Here is a 22847-nt window from a genome sequence, read left to right as displayed (position 1 = left end):
CCTCCTGCACTGAAGGGAAGAGCCAGATGGTGATGAAAGAGGACAAAAGTTATGAATGTGCACCCCGACCCAGGGCCATGGGGACAGCAGGAGGCTGAGGCCCAGGACTGTGCTTCCCCAAGCTGCAGGGTGTGTGTGTGACTGTGTGGGTCTGTGTGTGTGTCTTCTTTGTGTGTGTGTGTGTCTGTGTGTGTGTCTCCACAAAGTGCGCATTGAGGTTTCGTGAAAGAATCACTGCTGAAAAAGGCAGAGGCCTCCACAATTCCCAGGGACCTGAAACACAGACAAGAGGAAAAGCAGAAGGAGGGACAAGGAGGCAGGACTGAGAGAGGAGGGGACAGAGAAGTGTCCTCGGTCTGACCCCGCCCATGAGCTTGAGAAGTGCTCCTGCCCCGGGAACTGGCTCAGCGCAGAAGGAGGAAGGACAGCACCACTGACAGCCGTGCTCAGGAAGCTTCTGGATCCTAGGCTCATCTCCACAGAGGAGAACACGCAGGCAGCAGAGACCATGGGGCCCCTCTCAGCCCCTCCCTGCACACAGCGCATCACCTGGAAGGGGCTCCTGCTCACAGGTGAGGAGAGAACTTCCTGGGAGAGGACAGGAGGAGGAAGCACAGTGACTGGATGGGGTCTCCTGGAGAGGATGGGGTTCTAAAAAATAAAAGAAGCCAGCACTTTGGGAGGCTGAGATGGGTGGATCACGAGATCAGGAGTTCAAGATCAGTCCGGGCAACACAGTGAAGCCCTATTTCTACTAAAACTACAAAAAATTAACCAGGTATCGTGGTGTGCTCCTGTAATCCTAGCTACTTGGGAGGCTGAGGCAGGAGAATCACGTGAACCCGGTACGCAGAAGTTGCAGTGAGCCGAGATAGTGCCACTGCACGCCAGCCTAGGGGACAGTACGAGACTCCGTCTCAAAAAAAAAAAAAAAAAAAAAAGAAAGAAAAGAAAATAGAAACAAAAGGAAAGAAAGGTCTGTTGGAGCCTGGATAGGGGAAAATACACCAGAGCGGGACAGGGGTCAAAAAAGAAAAGTCACATTGAACCGGAAGTGTAAGAGGTAGAAAAATCTTAAGTGTTCTGTTTTCCTGATTAATCATCCGGGGCCACCACATTTTGAACAATGAAAATAATAACTATATCAGATGACACCTCAAATAAAAATATAAGCAGGACATGAACCACTTTTCTCAGCAAATATCCTCTACAATCGGGGGAAAAAAAAACCCCAGGGCGTGGAGGGCCCTGAGAACTCTCACATCTACAGGAGTCTGCAGCCTGTTCCAGGCACTGGGGTGCAACCAAGATCACAAAAGTCCCTGTCCTCAAGGAGCTCACGCTGTCATGGGGAGGAAGACAGACATGCAAAGAGATCTAGAATGTGAGGTCAGGTGTTGACAAGAACCCTGGAGGGAGCAAAGCAGGGAAAGGTCAGAAAAGGAAGACCCAGGGTCTCTGAAGGAGGTGTCAGGAAAGAAGTCTAAGGATGCCCTGATGTGAGCAGGACCTGAGGGCTGTGTGTAGGGGGCCATGTGGACCCCCGGGGAAAAGGATTCCAAACAGAAAAATGCCAAGGTCAGAAGTGTTGAAGGAATGGGGGTCACGCTGCTGACCTTGACCTAGTAGGACAGTAGGACACACACACATACACACACACAAGCACACATGCCCCTTTTGTGTGTGTGTTTGTTTGTATGTGTGTGTGTGTGTGTGTCATCAAGGCTGAAGATTGAAGAGCCCTTCTCAGGACACAGGGCCCCATCTTTTTACCACAATACATAGGTCTCAATATTGACTGATGCTCTCTTCACTTCCTAGCATCACTTTTAAACTTCTGGAACCCACCCACCACTGCCCAAGTCACGATTGAAGCCCAGCCACCCAAAGTTTCCAAGGGGAAGGATGTTCTTCTACTTGTCCACAATTTGCCCCAGAATCTTGCTGGCTACATCTGGTACAAAGGGCAAACGAGGGACCTCAACCATTACATTACATCATATGTTGCAGACAGTAAAATAATTATACATGGGCCTGCATACAGTGGACGAGAAACAGTATATTCCAATGCATCCCTGCTGATCCAGAATGTCACCCGGGAGGACGCAGGATCCTACACCTTACACATCATAAAGCGAGGTGATGGGATTAGAGGAATAACTGGACATTTCACCTTCACCTTATACCGTAAGTGATTCCACATGATCCCTGGGTGTTGGGGGACAGGGGTTACTTCTACTTCACACACAGAGGATTGTCAGTCCTGGACTGTGCCTGTGTCACCCTCTGCATTATGTCCCAGAGAAAGACCCTGGAGAACTGAGTAGGGCTTGGCCTGAGGGGCCCACTGAGATACTCTCCGAGAAGCTCAGCCCTAGAAGCCTCAACCCCAGAACTCTGTACCTAAATCATTGCTCCAGATAAAGCTGAGGAGCCTGTGCCAGGGCTGGGTTGTGGCTTCTCGGACAGAGCTTATTGGGACCAAGGATTTTCCAGCTGTCTGAGGACTGTGTCTCCTGCAGCTGTTCACCAGCCAGGGCTCAGCCCTCAGAGCCTCATCTGGGCAAGGACAGAGCTTTCATTACCTGAGACTCAGAGTGGAGAGGACAGAAGGACAAGCTTTTTAGGCCATCAGCCAACTGCCTAAGGAGGCTTAGGACAGTCCATAGAAAGTCTAATGTCCCCAGAGGCAGAAACAGAAGAGAGAAGATGTACCTGGTAGCAGCTTGTCCACAGGGATCTGACCTTAAGGTGCTTTCTCATGGAAGCAAATTAATAATAAATGCTGTTTGTGTGAACACCTCCACTATGCTAAGCATTAGGTCAGGTGACTGTGAATAATTTAACATTTATTTACAGAAAGCATGAAAAGCCACAGTCCATTTGCCATTTAGCTTATTTGATTGAGAGAAAACTGAGGCACAGGAAGGCGCAGTCACTGAACCAGAGTCACACCAACACAAAGGGGAGACCAGGGTCACATGAGGTCTGTCTGCATTCACAGACCCATCCTTTCCTCCATCAGAAGTGAGGGCTTACTGGGTTCCAAGGACCCCATAGTCATTTATTGGCTCAAATCCTCTCTTCTTAGGCATCCAAACCTCAGAGGAGTGAGAGCAAATGGTCAGCTGATTAGTCTGTACTCCAGAACTAAATCACCTGCTTCAACCATCAGAGTCAGTTCAAAAAATATGTCCAGGCCTCCACCTCAGATCTTAACCCCCATTACTGAACATGAAATTCTGTGTTTCCCAAAGTGTCCATGTCACTGTCATGAGAGGTTCAACAAGAGGACCTTGTTTTCTTTCCCCGCTCACACCCTGCACCAGCACAGGCCCAGCGAGAGACACACACTCAGGAGCTCTCACATAACAAATGAAGGAAGCGAATGAAGAAATGAATGATCCAAAACTTCTTTAGAGACTGGATCTTGGATGCAGAATCCCAGGAGATCCTAGCCACATATGTCCCTTGTCCTTCAGAGGCTAACACCCATATTTCATCCCCCCACTAACTCTTGCCCCTAAAGCAACCCCACCTCGTGTAACTGTGAAGCTCTTTGGCCACCGGAGGATTTTCGGGGCTCATTGGTCCTGGACTGTGGAAGTGGGGGCACCTGGTCCCTGGGGTCTCTGAAGTCAGTGTAGCCCTCACTGCTCACTGCCATGGTGTCTCTGTCTCTCTCTGCTTCTCTGTGTCCCTCATCTTCCTCCCACTTCATTCTGACTGGCAAGCCCTGTCCTGCACAGCTTCTTCCTCCACCCCTAGGCCTTCCCCAGACACTCCCTCTAACTAGGCTGGCTGTTCTGTTCCCTTCCCGCTAACACTGTGGCCTGGCCCACCTCCCAGGAAAAAGGAAAGGTGCAGAAATCACCTGGAGTTGCCACTCCTGCCAGGCTTCATCTCGAGCCAATATCTCCAGGTCATTAAGAGAATGAGCTTCCACTGTGTTCTGATCCAGGGGTCTTTCCCTTTGTGAAGCTGACCTGTGGACAAGACCATGGGACAGGGATAGGCAGTTCCTCCATCCACTCTTATCTTTGCCAGACAAGTTATTCTGGCCTCATGCACACACACACACACACAAAATTTATTGAAATGGTCATTTGTAGTAAAGAAAGATTTTAACAAATCCAAGTCTGCCAAACAGGAGGATGGAGGTTTATTATCACTCAAATCAGCCTCCCCAGTGGATCAGGTGTTAGAGATTTTCAAGGATAGTTTCAGGGGCACAGGATTAAAAAATCAGTACTGCTGATTTTTTGGTGATGGAATCATGCGGGCGGAGGGAAATGATCTGTTTGTGCTGAATCCGCCTCTAGGTAGGGACCACATGACTGGCTGAGCCATTAGTCATAGGTATGGATGAGGTCAGCCGGTTGCCAGAATGCAAAAGAATGAGAAACATCTCAAAAGACCAATCTCACGTTCTACAATAGTGATGTTATGTATAGGAGCAATTAGTTACAAATTTTGTAAACTCTGGCCAAATGACATTGCAGCAGTCAGGGATTATAGAAACTGTGGGTATATTTTAGCAGAATTCAATTCCCTCCTATAATCTTAATCTCATGGTCTTTCACTAGTTTGACAAAGGCAGTCCCTGGGGAAAGTAAGGGTGTTAGTTTTATGGAGGAACTGTTATCATTCTTCCTTCAAAGTTAAAAAATCAACTAAATTCCTCCCAAGGTTAGCCTGGCCTATGCCCAGGAATGAGTGAGGACAGCCAGCCTGAGACTAGATGCCAGATGGAGTCAGCCATGCTAGTTTGCTGTCACTGTTGTAATCTTTGCACTGACTCACCAGGGTGTCAGAGGCTGGACAGGCCTGCAGTCCCTAAAGCCCATGGGCTCATTTCACCCGTTTCATTTGTGACTCCATCCTCAACCTGCTATGGAGCTTACATTCTCCCGTCACTTCACAGAGACTTCTGGCTTCCTGTCAGGCATATAACAAGCTTGAAATTTGTCACTCGGTTCTAACACTAAGTAAAAACCTGAACAAACTCAAAAGTCAACAACTTATTAAAATCCCTGAGAGATGGCTGGGTACAGTGGCTCCCGCCTATAATCCCAACACTTAGGGAAGCTGAGGCAGGCACAAGGTCAGGAGAGGGAGACCATCCTGGCTAACATGGTGAAAGCCCATCTCTACTAAAAATACAAAAAATTAGCCATGCGTGGTGGTGGGCGCCTGTAGTCCCAGCTACTTGGTAGGCCGAGGCAGGAGAATGGTGTGAACCAGGGAGGGGGAGCTTGCAGTGAACTGAGATCATGCCACTGCACTCCAGCCTGGGCAGCAGAGCAAGACTCTGTCACAGAAAAAAAAAAAATGCTCTTAGAGAAATGAAGAATGTTTTGATGCTTACTGGTAGACTGCACACAGCTGAGGAAGAAATCCCTAGCTTGAGGATGTGTCAATAGAAATTTCCAAAACTAAAACAGGAAAGTTCAAAAAGAGTGGAGAAAAAAAGTGGAACATCATATTCAACTTCATATTTAATATTTTGTTTTGAAAATAGCAATTTTTAAATTTTGTAGCTGTGGGACAACTACAAAGGCTGTAATATACACGTAATAGGAATACTGGTGGTTTTGGGGTCCAGTTGAAGGTGGCCAGGTGGATGCTATCTGATGGTTTTACTGCCTGTGCCACATACAGCTGTTTCCTCATGATGATGCCATTTTCATAAGTTGGAGTTCTTTGTGTGGAGAGACACACGAGCCACTGGCCTCTCACTTAGACTCTTTCTAATTCACACAAACTTAAACTCTAGTGCTGTTTCCTGAGCTTAAGAGAAAATGAAGAAAGCATTTCACATACCTGTTTTGGGCTCCTCCCCATTTTTCCTAACTCTGCACAGAAATTAGAAGCAGGGAGTTCTTTCTATATTTACAAACATAACACTCATCACTTCTTTTAATTTGGCATCCTTCCTCCCTTTATGTAATTGATGCACTGACCAGTTCGGTCCTTTTAAGGGGACTCTCTCTGCTTAAGGAGTTGCTAATTTCAAATCACCTTTGGCATCTTTCTTTGAGCATAATGTGATCCTGCTGGAATTCATGGCACACCTAAACCTTATTTTGGTCTCAAGAGAAATACTAATACCAGCAATGGATCTTAGATGTTTGGATCATCAGTAAAAATTTCCACTTATGAAAACATTTTAATGTTTCCTCCAAATTTTTTTTTTGTTGCTAGAGTCAGAACATAACATGAGGTCTAAACTCCTGACAACAGTTTATGGGATAATTACAGTATTAAATATTGAGCATCCCAAATCCAGAAATCCAAAATCTGAAATGCTCCAAAACTCAACACTTCTGACCATTGATGAGAAGCTAAAAAGAAGTGCTCACTGGCGCATTTTGGATTTTAAATTTTTCAGATTTGGGATGCTAAACCAGTACATACACTGCAAATATTCCAAAATAAAAAAAATTAGAAATCCAAAACACTTTTTTTTAGGCTTTCTGCATAAGGAGCACTTTATCTGTATGAACTATAGGCATGAAGCTGTACAGGAGATCTCTAGAACCTCCTCATCCTGCATAACTGAAACCGCACACCCACGGAACAATGCCCTATTCCCCTGATTCCAGCTCCTGGAAACTACTATTCTACTCTCTGATTCACTCTGGAATCCACTGATATGAGGTACATAGAGTAGTCAAACTTAGTATCAGAGAGTAGAATGTCTAATGAGAGAAAGTATCTGCAAGACTTCTTCCCAAATATTGTTCTAACATCCACCAAACACATATAGTCCATGAGGGCCAGACTCCATCATCAGTTCATGTTCCCCCTTTCCACCAGTCAGTTCTGCATTTGCAAACATCCACATGTATTTCTAGAAAGACCCCATGGTCCTCACCTGCCCTCTACAGGGGGAAGAGAGCATCATGGACCCAGAACAGGAAACATGGTCTTGGTCCAAAGCTATCAGCTCTTGCCTGTCCCCTTCACTCTTTATAGGTCATTCCTTGGACTCTGCTCTATCTTCAGAGGTCACTGGCTCAAGTCAGTCACTATGAGACACCTGGTAAAACTGCCCCACCTTGTGGCTCCACTGCCTGATGACTGAACTGACCTCCAGGCTTGACTCTGGTCCCTTCTGTGTTATTTCTGCTGAAGTACCCAGTCCCAGGCCAGTCTTTCCAGTAACCAAAGGGTTAAAGACAATGGGAAGTTCCATCATCCATCTCTAGGATATTCTTGGAAAGGGAAGCTGCAGAGAAAACATGCCTCGGGGGGCAGAGTAAGACTGAAACAAAGAAGATTCCAGCACTGCATGCTCCAAGTAAGGACCACAATGTGGGCCAGGCAGGCAGTTGGAAATGGAGGGACTCAGAGAGGCACCAGGGGCTGTGACTGCTGGTCCTGTGTCTTTCCATGACCCAATGCTGTTGCTCAATTTACACTTGAGAAAGTCTTGCTTCTCCCACATAAAGCAGGCAGCCCTCAGTTTACCTTGCATCTGTCTTGTAACACACACACCTGCCATGGGCTTTTAAGGACTTGGGTGGGCCAAGAGGTGGGAAATGCAAACTCTGATTGAAAAATGCCTTTGGAGGAATCAAAGGTGCCACACAGGGCAAACTTCTCCTGTTTTCTGCACAGTGGAGACTCCCAAGCCCTCCATCTCCAGCAGCAACTTAAACCCCAGGGAGGCCATGGACACTGTGATCTTAACCTGTGATCCTGAGACTCCGGACGCAAGCTACCTGTGGTGGATGAATGGTCAGAGCCTCCCTATGACTCACAGGTTGCAGCTGTCTGAAACCAACAGGACCCTCTTTCTATTCGGTGTCACAAAGGCTATTGCAGGACCCTACGAATGTGAAATACGGAACCCAGTGAGTGCCAGCCGAAGTGACCCATTCACCCTGAATCTCCTCCGTGAGTATCTTCTGTTCCCCTGTGAGGCAGGCTGCTATCCCAAATACACATGGCCAGAGGCCAGGCCTCTCAGTCCCTCTCAGGTCCAACTACAGAGACCTTTACCCCTGGACGTCAAAGCTGGCCGTGACTTTCTGCCCCAGGCAAACCAGAGTAGGCCTAGGCTTGATCCACAATAGGAGAAAAGAGGCTGCTCCTGTCATGGCAGACTCATGGTCCACTGCTTGTGGTGGGAGAAACAGGTGAATGTCTCAGTCTCCAGATCAGTGAACATAGCAATGATTTGGCTGGGACTTCAGTGTTGCGACTTGGCTCACAAAGTCACTGTGGCCCTTCCACAGACCAGGATTTTCCCTTCCCTCTGACAATATCATCTGTGACTGTATTCTCTTTGCTCCAGATGGCCTGGATGCCCCCACCATTTCATCCTCATACACCTATTACCATACAGGGGAAGTCCCCAAGCTCTCCTGCCTCACAGACTCTCACCCACTGGCAGAGCATTCTTGGCTGATTGATGGGAAGTTCCAGAAATCAGCACAAGTGTCCTTTATACCCCAAATCACCAAAACATATAGAGGGGTCTATGTCTGTTTCAACCATAACTCAGCCACTGGTGGAACAAATCTCATAGTCAAGAGGATAATAGTTCCTGGTGAGTGGATCCCTGGAGCACTGGCAATATGTTTTCCAGTGAAGTCTATCTAGTTATCAGGGAAGAGCCACCTGCCCTCTGCAAAGGGAGAGGGAAAATCAAATACCCAGGACAGGGAATATATTTCTGCTCCAAAACCACCAGCATTTGCCTGTCCCCTTCACTCTTTCTAGATCATTCTTTAGACTATACACTAATTATGAACAATCTGAACGGAAATTAAGAAAAGAATTTCAATTCACATTAACATCGAAAGGAATAAAATATTGTGCAATAAGTCTAACCAAAAACGTCAAATGATTATACCCTGAAAACTACAAAACATTGCTGAAAGAAATTAAAGACGATATCAATATAGGGAAAGACATTTCATTTTCATGGTTTGGAAGAATCAATATTGTTAGAAAGACAATACTACCCAAAGTGAGTTGCAGATTCAATGCAACCCCTAGCAGAATCGCAGTAACATTTTTTGCAGAATTAGAAAACCCTGTCCTAAATCTGACCTGACAGGCTCTTATTAATGACTGCCACAATAGAAACACTGAGAAAAAGATGCAGCCATGAAAAGGTGGAAAGTTCTGATGACATAGAAAATAGCAATCAGCCTTTCTCACATCACAAAACCTTCAAAAACATATGAGTGCAGCATGGCCAGTATGGAATTAACTGAAAATTTATCACCAAGCTAGAAACGCGGTGAGAGAAAAGAAAAAGGGGCAAGAATATATTTGGCTTATCACCTCCCACTTTTGCCCACTAATCTGATGCTGAAAAGAAATGCTCACTGAAGCATTTTAGATTTTGAATCTGTCAGATTTGGGATGCTAAACCAGTAAGTATATGACAAATATTTCAGAATTGAAAAATGTCAGAAATCCAAAACACTTTTTGTCCTAAATCTTATGCGTAAGAAATACTTAATCTGTGTGAACTATAGGCATCAAGCTGTACAGCAGATCTCTAGAACCTCCCCACCCTGCATAACTGAAACTGCACGCCCATGAACAACTTCTGATTCTCCCCACTCCAAGCTTCTGGCAACCAGCAGTCTCTTCTCATATTCACTCTGAAATCCCCTTACATGGGTTCCCTAGAGTAGTCGAACCCATGGAATCAAAGAATAGAATGTCCAATGAAAAAATATTTGCAAAACTTCTCTCCAAATGTGTCTCATATCTATCAAACACAGATGGTACATGACGACCAGATTTCCAGCAGTTCCTTCCCACTCTTTCCACCAATCAGTTCTGTATTTGTAAATGTCCACATGTATTTCTGGAAAGATCCACATGGTCCTCACCTGCCCTCTGCAGAAGGAGAGGAAAGGTAAAGAACGCAGGACAGGGCACATGGTTCTGCTCCAAAGCCACCAGCTCTTGCCTGTCCCCTTCACTCTTTCTAGATCATTCCCTGCACTGTGCTGTATCTTTAGAGGTCATGGGTTCAAATAAGACTTCATGAAACACCTGCAAAAAACTGCCCCACATTGTGCCTCCACTGCCTGATGATTGAACTGACCTCCAGGCTTGACTTTGGTCTCCCCTGTGTTATTTCTGCTGAAACATCCAGTCCCAGGCCAGGCTGCTCAGTATCTTCAGGGTTTCAGGACAAAGGGAAATTCCATTATTACTCATCTCTAGAACGTCCTTGGAAATGGAAGCTGCAGAGAAATCACATCTAGGGGGGCAAAGTAGGATGGAATTGGGAAGGGGCCCAGCAGTTGCACATTCCAGGTAAGGAACCCAAGGTGAGCCAGCAAGTCAACTGATTAAGGAGGGACTGGGAGGGGTACCAGGGGATGTGACTCCCACTGACGTGTCTGTCCATGACCCAACACTGCTGCTCAATTGACATTTAAGAAAGTCTGTGCTTCCCTAAGACAGAACAGGCGGCCTCACCGTCATTGAGCCCTTAGATCTTCATGCATCTGTCTTGTGACACACGCACCAGCTATTGGCTTTCAAGGACTCGCGTGGGTTGACAGGTGGGAGATGCCAACTCTGATTGAAGGATGCCTGTGGAGGAATCAAAGGTGACACACAGGACAATCCTCTCTCTGTTATCCACACAGCGAAGCTGCCCATGCCCTACATCACCATCAACAACTTAAACCCCAGGGAGAATAAGGATGTCTTAACCTTCACCTGTGAACCTAAGAGTGAGAACTACACCTACATCTGGTGGCTAGATGGTCAGAGTCTCCCGGTCAGTCCCAGGGTAAAGCGACCCATTGAAAACAGGATCCTCATTCTACCAAGTGTCACGAGAAATGAAACAGGACCTTATCAATGTGAAATATGGGACCAGTATGGTGGCATGCGCAGTGACCCAGTCACCCTGAATGTCCTCTGTGAGTATGTTTTGTTCCTCTGTGGGCCAGGCCACCAGCTTAAATCCAAATGTCCAGAGGCCAGTCCTCTCAGTCTTTCTCCGGTCCAAGTATAGACACATTTACTTCTGGACATCCGAGCTGGCCATGAGTCCCTGCCCTGGGAAAACCTGGGTAGGCACAACCTTAACCAAGAATATAAGGGGAGGGGACGCTCTTGTCATGGGAGACTTGGGGCCCACAGCTTGTGATAGGAGAAACAGGGGAATACCTCAGGCTTTGGCTCAGTGAACATAGAGGGGGTTTGGCTGGGACTTGAGGGTGTGTCTAGGCTCAGAGGGTCACTGTGTCCCTTTAACAGACCAGGAGCATCCCCTTCCCTCAGATGACATCACCTGTGGCTTTATTCTCTTTGCTCCAGATGGTCCGGACCTCCCCAGAATTTACCCTTCATTCACCTATTACCGTTCAGGAGAAAACCTCGACTTGTCCTGCTTCGCGGACTCTAACCCACCGGCACAGTATTCTTGGACAATTAATGGGAAGTTTCAGCTATCAGGACAAAATCTCTCTATCCCCCACATTACTACAAAGCATAGAGGGCTCTATGCTTGCTCTGTTCGTAACTCAGCCACTGGCAAGGAAAGCTCCAAATCCTTGACCGTCGAAGTCTCTGGTAAGTGGATCCCAGCACCCTTGGCAATAGGGTTTTAGGTGGAGTCTATCTGGCTTTCAGAAAAGAGTCAGGAAAACATTTTTATTCCCAGCCTGTGTCCCATGGGCACAAGCAAATCCCAAATTCTCCTCCCGAACCCTCCCAATTTGTCTCTGCAGACTCTCTTCTCCTTGTTTTTCTGTTTTCTCATGGCTGACCTTGTGTCTGGCCTAAGAAAGGTAGGGAGGGGGCTTTATCAGCCCTGAGCACTATGTGGTAGAAGAGACTTCAGAGAGGGATTAGAAGGAGAGTCCTCAAGATCAAGTTGCTTCTCGCTGTCACCAACACATCCCCTTCTGCCACGTCTTTGTTTTCTTGTACCTATTCCATGAGCTACAAGGAACATCTGAGGCTTTGAAACAAGCTCACACTTTTCCCCTAAATGAGAGGAGGAAGCCCCTTGGGTGAGAGAGGAGCAGCTCAGACTCTTCTTCCTACTCTGCTCTGGGCTCCTCTGGTGACTTTGCCTGCCTGACTCCACCTGGGGTGGGACCAGCATATGTGGAGAAACGGCCCTGGGGGCCTGTCCTGAATTTGGCTAAATCGAGCTGCCAGTTGAAGCCAAGCCTCCCCCGGGCCCGGCTGCAGGGAAATAAGAAGAAAGGGAGCCTCAGGACAGACTCTTGGGCTGCGTCCTGTCTCTGAAGTCAACGGTTGTATGAGGCTGTGGGCACAGCACGTGGGACACAGCACCGAGTATAGTGACTGAATCAGAGCTGGAGAAATAGGGACATTCACCCATGGGGCTCTGCATGGCAGGAAAGGGGCAGTGCCAAAAAGTGTGTAAATATAGAGAGGGTAAGACTACCAGACACTTTATAGATATCTAATATAAGACTTACCATTAACAATTTCTAAGTGGGCAATTGAGTGTTGTGTAACCATCACACTATCCATTTCCAGAACTTTTTCGTCTTACCGTATTAAACCTCTGTACCCAATAAACAGTAACTCACTCCTTCTCCCCATAACCCTTAGTACCCACCATTCTACTTTCTGTCTCTATGTAACTGGCTATTGTAACTATCTTTTATAAGTGGAATTATATAATAATTTTCCTTTTGTGCCTGGCTTATTTCAGTTAGCATAATATCTTCAAGGTTCATCCATTTTGCACGATGTATTGGAATTTTATTCCTTGTTAAGTTTGAATAACAATTTAATTGTAGATACACCTCATTTGCCTACCCACTTATCTTTCAATGGACTTTTCCGTTGTTTCCATTTTATGGCTAGTGTGAGTAATGCTTCTCTGAACATCTATGTAGAAATATTTGCTCAAATTTCTTTCAATTCTATGGGGAGTATGTCCAGAAGTGGAATTTCTGGATCAAATGGTAATTTATTGTTTAATTTTTTGAGAAACAGCCACACCGCTTTTTACAGTGGCTATAACATTTCCCATTCCCATCAGCAATGCACTAGACCTCCAATTATTCCATCTACTTGAAAACACCTGTTGTTTTGTGTTGCTGTCATTGTTGTTGTTTATCAAAGCCCTCCTAAAGTGTGTGAGGTGGTGTAACATTGTGGTTTTGATTTGCATATCTCTAGCTATTCATGATGCTGGTGAACTTTGCATGGGCTTATTAGATATTTGTAAATCTTCCTTGGATGTATTCTGGAAATTAATTTCTTATCACACATATAATTTGAAAATATTTTTACCATTTCATGGATTGCCTTTTTACTTTCTTGATAGTGTTCTTGGATATATAAAAGGTTTTGATTTTTGTGGAGTCGAATTTATCCATTTTATTTGTTGCCTATGCTTTTGTTGTTACAACCAACAAATCATTGTGAAATCCAGAATCATGAAGCTTTTCTCCTAAGAGTTGTATAGTTTTTGCTCTTACATTTAGATCTTTGATCTATTGTGGGTTAATTTTTGTACATGGTGTTAGGTAAAGGTTCCACTCTTCTTGCCCTTGGATATCCAGCTTTCCCAATATCATTTGGTGAGAACACTGTCCCTTCCCCATTGACGATCTTGGCACTCTCGATGAAAATCATTTGGCCATATATGCAAACATTTCTTCCTGGGCTATTATATTTCATTAATTTCTATGTCCTCCTTTATGACAGGACCTAACTATATTGATTACTGTGGCTTTGTAGTAAATGCTGAAATCAGGAAGTGTGAGTCCTCCAGCTTCATTCTTCCTCTTCAAAGCTGTGTGTCTGTTTAGAGTCATGTGATTCAATATAAATTTTAGGACAGATTTATCTTTTTCCGCAAAAATGTCACTGAGATTCTGATAGGAATTGTATTGAATCTGTAGCTCACTTTGGGCAGAACTGTCCTCCTAACAATATTGAGTCTTCCAATTCATGAAAACAAAATGTCTTTCAGTTTATTGATGTTGTTTTTCATTTCTTTCAGCAATATTTTATAGATTTCAGGTATAATCATTTCACCTCTTTGGTTAAACTTATTCCTAAATATTTTATTCCTTTTGATGTTAATATAAATTGAAATATTTTTCTTAATTTCCCTTGAGATTGTTCATGGGTAGTGTATAGAAATACAACTGATGTTTGAATGTTGATTTTCTATTGCGCAACATTATTGAATTTATTGATTAATTTTAATATGTTTCTTCCATCTTTACGATTTTCTACATATAAGTTCAAGTTATCGGTAAACAGAAATAATTTTACTCCTTCCTTTCAAATTGAATGTCTTTTTTAAAATTCTTGCCTAATTTTTCGGACTAGACCTTTCAGTACTATGTTGAATAAAAGTGTCATAAGCAGGCATCGTTGTCTTGTTCCTGCTCACAGAGGGAAAGATTTCAGTCTTTCTCTGTTGAGTATGATGTTAGCATTGGGTTTTTCACATATTGCCTTTATGTTGAGGTGGTTTCCTTCCATTCTTAGAATGTTTTTCTTATGAAAAAATATTGAATTTCATCAAATGCTTTTATTGATTCAATCTTATTCCTGATTATAGTTCTATTCATATTTTTGTGTGTTTCTAGGAGCTTGTCTATTTCATCTAGGTTATCCAATTTATTGGCATACAATTATTTATACTACTTTCATAATCATTATTTTATTAGAATTGGTAGTAATCGCATCATTTTTCTCTTTTTTTTTTTGAAGAGAGAGGGAAAGGCTCTCACTCTGTAGGCCAGCCCAGGATGGAATACAGTGGTGTGATTATGGCTCATTGCAGCCTCAAGCTCCTGGGCTCAAGCAATTCTCCTTCTTCAGCCTCCCAAGATTCTAGGACTACAGGTGCATGTCACCATGCCCAGCTTATTGGTTTTTTATTTTTTGCACAGACAGCATCTCCCCAGGTTACCTATGCAGCTCCAAACACCTGGTCTCAAGAAATCCTTCTGCTGTGACCTCCCAAAGCACTAGGATTAAAACATGACCCAACATGCTCAGAGTCCATTTTCATTTCTGATTTTAGTAATTTTAAACTTTTCTCTTTTTTTCTTAGTCAATCTAGTTAATGGTTGTCAATTTTGTTGATTTTATTTTGGAGAATCAACTTTTGGTTTCATTAATTTCCTCTATTCTTTTTCATTCTCCATTTTATTTATATCAATTCTAATCCTTATTATTTCCCTCCTTCACTATGCTTGGGTTTAGTTTGTTCTTCTTTCATATCCTGAAGTATTGAAGTAGGTTGTTGACCTGAGATCTTTCTTCTTTTTTAATGTAAGAGTTTACAGTTATAAATTTCTTGCACAAGTCTCCACTTCTCTGAATCTTGATTCTTCACCTGAAAATTGCAATGAGAGTGATTTCTTCATACCATTCTTTTAAAGGTTTCATGCAGTCAATGAAACAAGATGCCACACACAGAGGAACCAATGTCAGCTACTATATTACTATCATCATCATTAACCTTGAGGTCAAATAGTCCTAGAATGAAATCTCAGATCCACCTGTCACTAGCCGTATGACACCAGGAAAGTTTTTACAACACGCTAAGCTTCTGTCTTTTCATCGGCAAAATGGAAATAATGTCTATCTGGCAGGGTTATTGTGTGGATTAAATGAGACACAGGTAAAGTATTGAGCACAGTACCTGGCACATAGCAAGTGCCCCTCAACTGTACCTATCTTTTTCCATATATATGGAAAAAGAGGTAACACATAAAACACTAGAACATGGCTACTGACTACTTGTGGGAGAGAAAGAAAAAAAGCTAAGTGTAAAGAATCAAGCCTGGTATGTTAGTTTTTACCAACTGAGATGCATCCAAGATGGGATTAGACATACAAGATAATTTATCACAGAAGACACCTGTGAGGGAATGTGGGGCAGGTATGAAGGTAGTATGGGAGAACCCACAGACCACTATGCAGAGCTGATTCCTGGGAAAAAGAAAGAGAAAGAAGTTTTAGGTACCAATGCAGTTCTAAGAGTTTTTGCAAGGCTGATGGGGAATCCTCCAACCAGTCACCCATTAGAGTTAAAGAGAGCCTCAGAGAACTAGGCTTGCTTTCACACCCTTGATGGGAGCCTGTAGGAAAGAAGCTTTCTCTGCAAAGGAGGTGGTGAATTTGAAATGCACTGACCTGGGCCTTCTGTCAATCAGGTCCCTGCCATGGAGACCTGACAGGGTCTCATTCATGGCTGTCACAACAGAGACACTGAGAAAAAGATGCAACCATGAAAAGGTGCAAAGGGGGCAAGTTCTAATGACATGGAAAATAGCAATCAGCATTTCTCACATCTGAAAGCCTTCCAAAATATCTGAGTGCAGTAGAGAATTGACAGAGGACTGATCACCAACCTAGAAACATGGTGAGAGGGAAAAAAAACTGCAAGAATATAATCATCTCCCATCAATTTTCCAACAGAAATAATGTAGTCCTTGAAGAAACAATTATAGAGTACATCATGCTACATGCCTGTTCCTGAGGCTCCCCCATGTAAAATAACACCAGCTTCATTCCTTCTTTTCTTTCTTTCCATGACAGCTCCTCCAGGAATAGCATGTCTTCCTGTCTTTACTCCAATGCAGTAGCCGTGGTGTCATTTCTGTATTTCAGGAAGACTGGCAGGTATGATGACCTTTTCTCTTATCCTGGTTCCTGCAGAGCTGACTTTCATGCTTGGGAGAGGGAACAGACTTATTTGCCTGTATCTGGGACTGGATCTCCTCCTTTCTCCACTAAACTCCTGCTTCTAAGCACTAATTCCTGCAGTTCCCTTTCTCCCTTTCCTTTATGCTCCCTGTACCCCACTGACTTTAAGACATAATTATCTACAGCCTCTTCTCATTTGTTTCTCAGATTCAAATGAGAAACACAATTTCACATGGTGAAACCCTCTTCATGATTTTTGACATTTCTCAATAGTGTAATTCTCTCCATTCCCATAAAGCTCAACCACTTCTCAAAGTATTGCTTGACTTCTTGTCTCCAGACTTTGAAACCTTCCTTGCATATGACTGCCTCATTACCTTTCTAAAATCTAGTTAATTCACTTAATCAATAATCTCCAGGTGTCTACTCTAGCCTATTTGATAAGTTAACATTTCTTCTACGTACTAAGCCTTCTCATTTCCTTTACCTCTACTTCCTGGTATGATTCCTGCATCCTAATTAGAACTGTCTTCCTACACATCCCTGCCCCTTCACCCATATAGACATAAAATTCTTAGTTCCAATGCTATGTCTAAAAACAGTGAAATCCCTTCCACCATCTGCACTGCAGACTTGACCACACCCTTCATCACAAGCAACATCTGACCTCGTGGAGAACAAAGACTTTAGGATTAACATGTGAGCCTGAGACTCAGGACACAACCTATTTGTGGTTGAGATCTTTTCCTGATGACCAGTTCATGTGTTCAAAAAAGATACAGAAATGAGGAAGGCAAGGTCCCTACCCCAGGAGACATAAAGCCTAAGACAGGAAATGAGACCTGAAAATAATCACGATACCAAAATAGAAAAAATTGAATGCACAAGAAATCAGAGAAATCTGATGGGAAATAGAGGTACACATTGGAATCACTGGAAAACATTTAAAAGTGGATGCTCAAGCCCCACCCATTAGTTCCAGTTTAAAGGTCTGGAGAGGGACCCAGGCAATGGTAATTTTTAAGTCTTCCCTGACACTACTAACATGTAACAAGGATGGAGAACTCTTATTGTAATAGGTAGAACTTAAAACTAAATCAATGATTTTCAGCTAGAAGTACTGGAATTACCTAAGGACCTTTTTCAACATACATAAGACTATACCTTTTTGGCCCTATTTATGAATGGGCTACACCAAGAACTCAGTAATCCTCTTGAGAAACAGCAGCTGAATGGAAAATCCACCTTATTTGATATATTAAATTTATAGAAAGCATTTTCAAATAAGGGATAAGTGAGGCTAAACCTTCTCTAAATAATATTTATGGGAATGTTAATAATATGAGTATTCTAGGCTGTGTGCGATGGCTCACGCCTGTAATCCCAGCACTTTGGGAGGCCGAGGTGGGCGAATCACGAAGTCAGGAGATCGAGACCATCCTGGCTAACACGGAGAAATCCCGTCTCTACTAAAAATGCAAAAACAAAATTAGCCGGGCGTGGTGGCAGGCGCCTGTAGTCCCAGCGACTCAGGAGGCTGAGGCAGGAGAATGGCATGAACCCGGGAGGCGGAGCTTGCAGTGAACTGAGATGGCACCACTGCACTCCAGCCTGGGTGACAGAGTGAGACTCCATCTTAAAAAAATATTTTTTTAAGTGAGTATTCTAAAAATTTTATGAAATTTCTGGAAATCAAATATGTTGTCATAGTGTCATATGCCACAGAAGTAACTAGATTTCTATGTGAGCTGTGTCTTTACCAGAATACATTCTCATTAGAATTTTACCCATCATCATTTTAAATCTTTGTCATTCCCAGACAGGTGCTTTGATTCTTCCTCAAAGTATTTACAATCAGCTACAGTCCAAAATTGCTTTTTCTTCAAGGAGATTTATGGAAAAGACTATGACAAGGATTCTTGAATACAAGCTCCTGATAACTTAAAAATCATACCACTGGACTAAGAACTTTCAAAATTTTAATGAACAGGCTGATACCTTCGTGAAATTCAAGACAAAGAAGAAAAAAACTCAATTTTATTGCACTAAATAATCAAAAGGATAATGTTTGCATAATTTTCTATTTGAAAATGTGCTGATTCTTTGAATGTTTTATTCTCCAGATTTATGAACCTTTTTCCTTGAGCAATTGGTTAAGTATACTTTTGTAAACAAAAAATTGAAACATTTGCTTTTGCTCTCTATCTGAGTGCCCCAGAATTGGGAAACTATTCATGAGTATTCATATGTTTATGGTAATAAAGTTATTTGCACAAGTTCAGTAAGAACTTGCTCTCTTTATAACAGGACACATTTGAAAACATTGGTTATATTACCAAGGCTTTGACTGAGATGTTATATTTGAGAATATACATAGAAGAAACCCATAGGGAATGCAGGCAAAGTCTGAAGTTGGCCTTGGATTGGCTTCCTAGGCTTTTGGAAGTTGAGTCTGAGATTCTTATTAAAAACGTCTAGCAAAGCGAAGTTTATAAAGAGACTCTATGGTCCATTGCTACTCATGCCGCACTTAGGTAAAAAATCTGGGCAAGTTCGGTGAGACTCAGCCTATTTTGCAAACAAATTCATCCTACTGGAATTATCTTTGGTAAAAATAGAGACTCCTGTAGACAGAAAAACTATATTGAAAAGCAAAACTGTGGTACACCTGTTACCATATTGAACCACAGTTCATTATCTTTGAGTATTTATAATCCACTGGTAGACTGGACTGGACCCTGAATTCTTTTAGTTCCTCCAATTCAATTTTCTCCAGTGAAATCGTTAAGAACAAGAGCGGCTCTGTTCCTGAAGCCATATAAGCTGGAGGTGGACAACTCAATGTAAATTTCATGGGAAAACCCTCATGTCTGAGGTGTGGGCCACTAAGAGCTCACCAAATGTTCAACACCATAATTTAGAGACACTTAAACTGCAAATCATGACAACAAGTTGGTGAGTTTACACTGTGGACAGTTTTCTCAAGATTTCAGAACAAGACTATCAATCATGATGAGACTCTTACCTCTCTTAATTTGTCCTTGCTTATGCCTGTCTCCTTTGCTTCCCAGAATAATGCTGTACTTAGGATTTCACAAGAAGTAGCTTCTGAGAGTAAGTTAACAGTGTCAGATATATCATGTCAACAACACTTTTTTTTTTTATAAGATGGAGTTTTGCTCTTGTTGCCCATGCTGGAGTGTAATGGCACAATCTTGGCTCACCACAACATCCACCTCCTGGGTTCAAGTGACTCTCCTGCTTCAGCCTCTCGAGTAGCTGGGATTACAGGCATGCGCAACCACGCCCAACTAATTTTGTATTTTCAGTAGAGACAGGGTTTCTCCATGTTGGTCAAGCTGGTCTTGAACTCCCGACCTCAGGTGATCCACATGCCTCAGCTGCCCAAAGTGCTGGGTTTACAGGCGTGAGCCAGCGCACCCAGCCCATACATTTTTACATAGCAAGAGATCCTTTAATCCACCCAAAGGCTGACATTAGCTGCATCTGTAACACAAATTTTTCCTCAAATGTATGGAGTTTTTTTAGGCTTCCACTTCTATACTTGCCTATTCTCGCTGCCTGTTTTAATTTAACATAGACATGCATTGCTAGATAATAGAATTGCTCTCTATCAGCTGAACAGGGGGGAGCCTGTGCAGTTTCTGACACTTCTTGTTGCACATGGATAAATATATCGGGTATTATAGAGACTCAGTTGTAAAAATCATTAACTGTGCTGCCTGGTTAAAATGACTAGACCCTTCTGGCTTCTTCTTTGATCTATCCTACTGTAGTTGGTTTGCATCTTGCCTAAGGTGCATATTCCAACCTCGATATTTTCCTCCTGATAATCGTACTGGTACTCTCCCTCGTGTGGTGCAAACTGCAGATGTTTTTATTTGTGTGCAGCCACTCTTCAAACATCAAATGGTTTCTCTTGTGCTGGAATTACAAAAACTCAAAGAAATGTGTGATTTATGGGCTGGGCACAGTGGCTCACATCTGTAATCCCAGCACTTTGGGAGGCCAAGGCAGGCAGATCACAAGGTCAGGAGTTCGAGATCAGCCTGGTCAACATGGTGAAACCCTGTCTCTACTAAAAATACAAAAATTAGCCGGGCATGGTAGCGCACACCTGTAGTTCTGTAGGGAGACCCTCTGAAACTATTGCTACAGAATAAAAGATGAAATGCTCCTGATGCTTGTAAATACAAAATTGCATGCAGGATTTTGTAAAGACAATGCCAGGTTGGGCTTCCAGTATGAGCCTACAGCGCGTGATGTGCTTCTGTTATATGGAAGGGAGATAGAATTATGAGTTAAGAACATAGATTACAAATACAACATGATTGGAATACTTCTGATTTTTGTATAACTCCATTCCAATATAATGAGTCTGTTCACAATTGGGAATCAGTGAAATGCCATTTACAAGGAAGTGAAGTTAATTTAAGTTTAGGAATATGTAAGCTAAAAGAAGAGATTTTTGAAGCTTCTCAAGCACATTTGACTGCTCTACCCAGTGCTGAAATTTTAGACAGTATGTCTGAACGGTTATCTAATCTCAACCCCATTCAATAGGTAAAATGTTTGTGAGGATCCACTATCGTTAATTTTGTTCTGTGTATAATTTGTGCTATTGGTTTATTGTTCATGTGTAAAATTGGAAAAAATATTCTTCAATCCAGTCGTGATCAGTGGCAAGCTATGATTGCTATGGATCATTTAAATCAGAGAAAAGGGGGAGATGTAGGGAGACCCCCTGAAACTATTGCTATGGAGTAAAAGATGAAATGCTCCTGATTATTGTAAATACGAAATTGCATGCAGGATTGTGTAAAGCCAAATGCCGGGTTGGACTGCCAGAATGAGCCAACAGCACGTGATGTTCTTCCCCCTGCAGGGAGCCTATGAACGGAAATGCAGTCATGGAGATTTCACATTACCAAGATTCCTATCCCAGAAAAGTAGACGTCCATAGCTTTAGGAATGGTATGCAACCCTTGCGGAGAACCTGTAAATGACCCTAAATCCCTCACTAACCTACCCCCATCTCACTGAACTTAATAATAAATGCTGGTATATCCAGTGCATTGGCAGTATCACAGGACCAGAATGTGGTGACCCCTCTGGAACCAGCTTTCACTATCTTGTGCGTGTCTTTTATTTCTCAACCTGCCGATCTGCCAGAGAACAAAGGAAGATCCCCGTTGCATTGCAGGCTGCTGGCCAGATCCCACAATATAGTCCCAGCTACTTGGGATGCTGAGGCATCTGTAGACGGAAGCTGCCCCAAATCATAAATCACAAATAAAAGCCAATTACATCTACAACTAAATTAGTTGTAATTTTGTCTTATCACACATGTTCACAGCAAGCAATGGCCAGTGGAGTCTCTCAGGCTGCATCATTCTCACTCTGACACTCCTGCCTTTCTCTTTCACTTACATGGACTCTTATGATGACACTGGGAGCCAGACAGATAAGCCACAATAAGCTTTCCATCTCAAGATACTCAACTTCATCACCTTTGAACAGTGTTTTTGCCAAGAAAAGTAAATGCATGTGTTCCAAGAGTTAGGATATGATTTTTTTTTTTTTGAGACAGATTTTCACCCATGTTGCCCCGGCTGAAGTGCAGAGGGACAATCTGGGCTCACTGCAATCTCTGTCTCTGAGGTTCAAATGATTCTCCTGCCTCAGCCTCCCAAGTAGCTGGCATTACAGGCATGGGCCACCACGCCAAGCTAATTTTTGCATTTTTAGTAGAAACGGGGTTTCACCATGTTGGCCAGGCTTGTCTCCAACTCCTGACCTCGTGTTCTGCCCGTATCGGCCTCCCAAAGTGCTGGGATTACAGGTGTGAGCCCCTGTGCCCGGCCCAGATGTGGACATTTTTAAGAGGCCATTAATCTGCCTCATACAGTTCACCTTCATAAACATCACCCACAGCAAAAATGTTTTGCCTTCCTTCCACGTCTCACTTCTCTGTCTGCACAAACCACAGTGAAACACACTAGCTCTGCTCTGAAGTGGCTGGATGACCCTGGGCCCCTCATTTGACCTCCCTCAGCCTCTTTACTCATCTGCAGTGTAAGGCTGACTCTTACTGCCTCAGAAAATGACAGTGGAAGAGTAAATTAACATGTGTAAGACATTAGGCACAGAGCCTGGTACCTGATGAGCTC

At 43.3% G+C, this 22847-nt stretch overlaps 1 protein-coding gene across 4 annotated transcripts; it reads left to right on the top strand.

Moving 5' to 3' along the window:
• Nucleotides 1-381: 381 nt before the first annotated feature.
• On the top strand, nucleotides 382-21807 carry LOC100450449 (pregnancy-specific beta-1-glycoprotein 7-like). Of its 4 annotated transcripts, none has more exons than XM_063720129.1 (7): nucleotides 382-572; nucleotides 1822-2187; nucleotides 7624-7902; nucleotides 10632-10910; nucleotides 11311-11565; nucleotides 16549-16632; nucleotides 21563-21807. In XM_063720129.1, the coding sequence occupies exons 1-6, from the start codon at nucleotides 509-511 to the stop codon at nucleotides 16593-16595; spliced, it is 1290 nt and encodes a 429-aa protein (XP_063576199.1). In that variant the 5' UTR covers nucleotides 382-508; the 3' UTR covers nucleotides 16596-16632; nucleotides 21563-21807. The 4 variants fall into 4 exon arrangements, with proteins under 4 accessions (XP_063576199.1, XP_054396545.2, XP_009230953.4 ...); XM_054540570.2 differs by lacking the exons at nucleotides 16549-16632; nucleotides 21563-21807 and adding exons at nucleotides 12919-12920; nucleotides 14892-14957 and having other exon boundaries at nucleotides 388-572; XM_009232678.4 differs by lacking the exon at nucleotides 21563-21807 and adding an exon at nucleotides 18476-18610 and having other exon boundaries at nucleotides 389-572.
• Nucleotides 21808-22847: the final 1040 nt, after the last annotated feature.

This window comes from Pongo abelii, chromosome 20, assembly GCF_028885655.2.
Source record: "Pongo abelii isolate AG06213 chromosome 20, NHGRI_mPonAbe1-v2.0_pri, whole genome shotgun sequence".
Lineage (NCBI taxonomy): Eukaryota > Metazoa > Chordata > Mammalia > Primates > Hominidae > Pongo > Pongo abelii.
Note: the sequence above shows the minus strand (reverse complement) of the source record. Positions and strands in the feature narration are given on the sequence as shown.